Raw genomic sequence first — 2,668 nt, 5'->3', positions numbered from 1 at the left:
GAAATAAAAGCACAAAAACAGGAAACAAGTCCACAAACCATAACAGACATAGACAGATAGATACTTTATTGATCCAGAGGGAAAGTCAGGTATCCAGTATCTTCAGCAATAATTATCAAAACCACAGCAAGAAAGGTCGCAGTATGCTAAATTTCAGGACAAGCATAAAAAATGAGAATGTCCTCAGTACCTCTCTGCTCCCACCCTGAGTGATCAGCACAAGTTGCTAGCATTAAGCCATTAACAGGAACTCTCACTGCCTCATGAACCAACTCAGATGAACACAGTCAGGTTGACAGTACAGGGTGTTGGGTGCAAACTTTACTCAACCTCAGCATCAAACAAGGTCAACTGTGAACACAAGTAATTATTCAGATGTTTATCTTCTACAAATGCTAAAACAAAGTGACCCTAGCAGGATATGTTATCTACAATCCATAGTTTTCAGTAGGCTGCTTCACAGAAATGAGTGAGAGTGTCTGCTATAGGGTTAAACCTGTGCAGATAATAATGATAAACTCTATATTAAATGGCAAAAGTTCAGTCTATTTCCACAGAAAAAATGCAGAATATCCAGAAAAATCAGTGACAGGGAGCAAGTGCTGCTTATGTCATTAATGAAACAGTAGCTAGTAGCCATCTGGGAAACGGGTGCAAGTTCAGTTTGACCCTCCAAAGGACAAATCTCTGCCATGTTTGTCAAAAAATTGGGCCTATTTATTCTGCATTAGATGGCCTTATTCACCACTGATAGAGTGATACATCTGTTGTCTTTAATTTAATAACAAATTAAATGGTAACGGGTGATACAGTTTGACAAAGAAGCTAGGCAAGAGGCAAATAATGGATCCATGTTTTATTAACATATTTGGCTAATTTTCATAGAAATGAGCAGGATGATGTGGGGGTACAGAAAAATATAGCAGGAAAACAGATCTAAGAACAACCAGGCCTCTAGAGTTTGATCAAGTTGTTTACATGTCGTTCACTGTTGGTGTACAGTTTAATGAGATCCATGGAGGCTGAAGCAGTCTGATAAAAACATCTGATCGGCTCAGACAGTTCTCATTCTGAGTTTTAGAGATGAGCAAACACTAAGTGCATTTCAAGGTCAGGGAATTTCCCTCTTTCTATGATCAATTGCATTTGACTTTAGGAATGGATGAACCGTTAAATGTAACATATATAATTTTTGCACTTTCAGTGGGCATGTGGAGCTTCACAAATACAGATACCTTTATTTTATGGTTGTTTTTACCGTATATATTCTAATAATGTGCAGTAATTCTACTATTGTGTACCTGATCTGGAACCACAGTGATCTCCATGAGCCTATGTACATTTTCATTGCAGCCTTGTTACTGAACTCTGTTCTTTTCAGCACTAATATTTACCCAAAGCTGTTGATCGACTTTTTATCTGAAAAACAGATCATATCTTATCGAGCCTGTCTTGTTCAGTTTTACATGTTTTATGTTTTTGCTTATTCAGAGTTCTTACTGTTGGCAGCCATGGCCTATGATAGATATGTGTCTATATGTAAACCTCTGCAATATTCTACTATCATGAGAAAAAAAACTGTTGTTATCTTTCTGGCTTTATCATGGCTGTTACTGGCATGTTATCGTGTGGGATCAGTAACTCTGACCGCTAATCAAAAGTTCTGTAGCTTTACTCTTGAAATGATTTTTTGCAATAACTCAATTTTCAAACTTTTTTGTGTGCCCTCAAGTGCAGTGTCTTTATATGGTGTGTTGTATTTCCTATGGTGTGTTATTTTTCCTCTGTTGTTCATACTTTTCACATACAACAGGATATTTATAATATGTTACCACAACAGTGGAGAAGTCAGGAGCAAAGCTGCACAGACCTGTTTTCCTCACCTGCTGGTGTTAATCAACTATTTCTATTTGTTAGTATGTGGTCTTATTACAGCTCGAATCGAATCTGATATTTCAAACACTGCACGTATAGTAATGAATTTACAAATCATTTTGTATAATCCTCTTTTTAACCCAGTTATATATGGACTAAAAATGAAAGAAATTCATAAACACCTCAGCAGGTTATTACGTCTATGTAAAATGAACTGATGATCTCTACACTGATAACCTGTTATGTAATAACAATGCAGAAATGTCTGATCCCTGGAAAGTATTTCATGTTAGGTTTTACTATGATTCCTGATCCACAGTAAAGTCACTTTCAGCTTGGAAAATGTGATGCCTGGTCAGTATTCTACCATTACTTGTCAGGGAGGTGAAAATACAGCTGCCGTGGTGGTGGAGTTGTGAACCCATTTAAAGAGCCAGTAAGCTGGAATAGCACAACAGGTTTTAATAATCTCCTCAGGAACAGAGTCAGATATACACAGTACCAATCTGAAGGGCTTAGGCAGAGAGCAGTACTACTTAGTTTGGTCCACGGTCGGTATCTCCAGCAGGGCAGTAGGGAAGGCAAGGCAGAATTTCTAGTGGTTAATGCAGGCAAGATGTCGTTACCAAGAAAGCAGTCCAGTAAGAAGGGGGTAGTGGCTAAAAATAAACAAGGTTTCAGAGGTAACAGTATGTAGTTCATATTTAGATATTATTTGTGATAGTTGTGTAAAGATGTAAAGCTGAGCTAAGTGTGTATGGAAGCTTGATCTGTTTCTGGCGCAAGCAAGAAT

The 2,668-nt window shown here is 37.7% G+C and overlaps 1 protein-coding gene and 1 pseudogene across 1 annotated transcript; both read left to right on the top strand.

The window, feature by feature from the left end:
* The window catches only part of LOC109952971 (olfactory receptor 6N1-like), a 15,351-nt pseudogene extending 14,344 nt beyond the window's left edge, over positions 1-1,007 (top strand).
* Positions 1,008-1,187: 180 nt separating this feature from the next.
* LOC109952970 (olfactory receptor 5AC2-like) lies at positions 1,188-2,093 on the top strand (the record flags this gene model as incomplete). The annotated part of the gene is made up of 1 exon (XM_020588299.1): positions 1,188-2,093. A coding segment is annotated over one exon (906 nt), but the record flags the coding sequence as incomplete, so codon positions are not given.
* Between the last annotated feature and the right edge of the window lie 575 nt (positions 2,094-2,668).

This window comes from Monopterus albus, unplaced genomic scaffold, assembly GCF_001952655.1.
Source record: "Monopterus albus unplaced genomic scaffold, M_albus_1.0 scaffold525.1, whole genome shotgun sequence".
Taxonomy (NCBI): domain Eukaryota; kingdom Metazoa; phylum Chordata; class Actinopteri; order Synbranchiformes; family Synbranchidae; genus Monopterus; species Monopterus albus.
The sequence above is the reverse complement of the archived record's forward strand: the minus strand, read 5'-3'. Positions and strand labels throughout refer to the sequence as shown.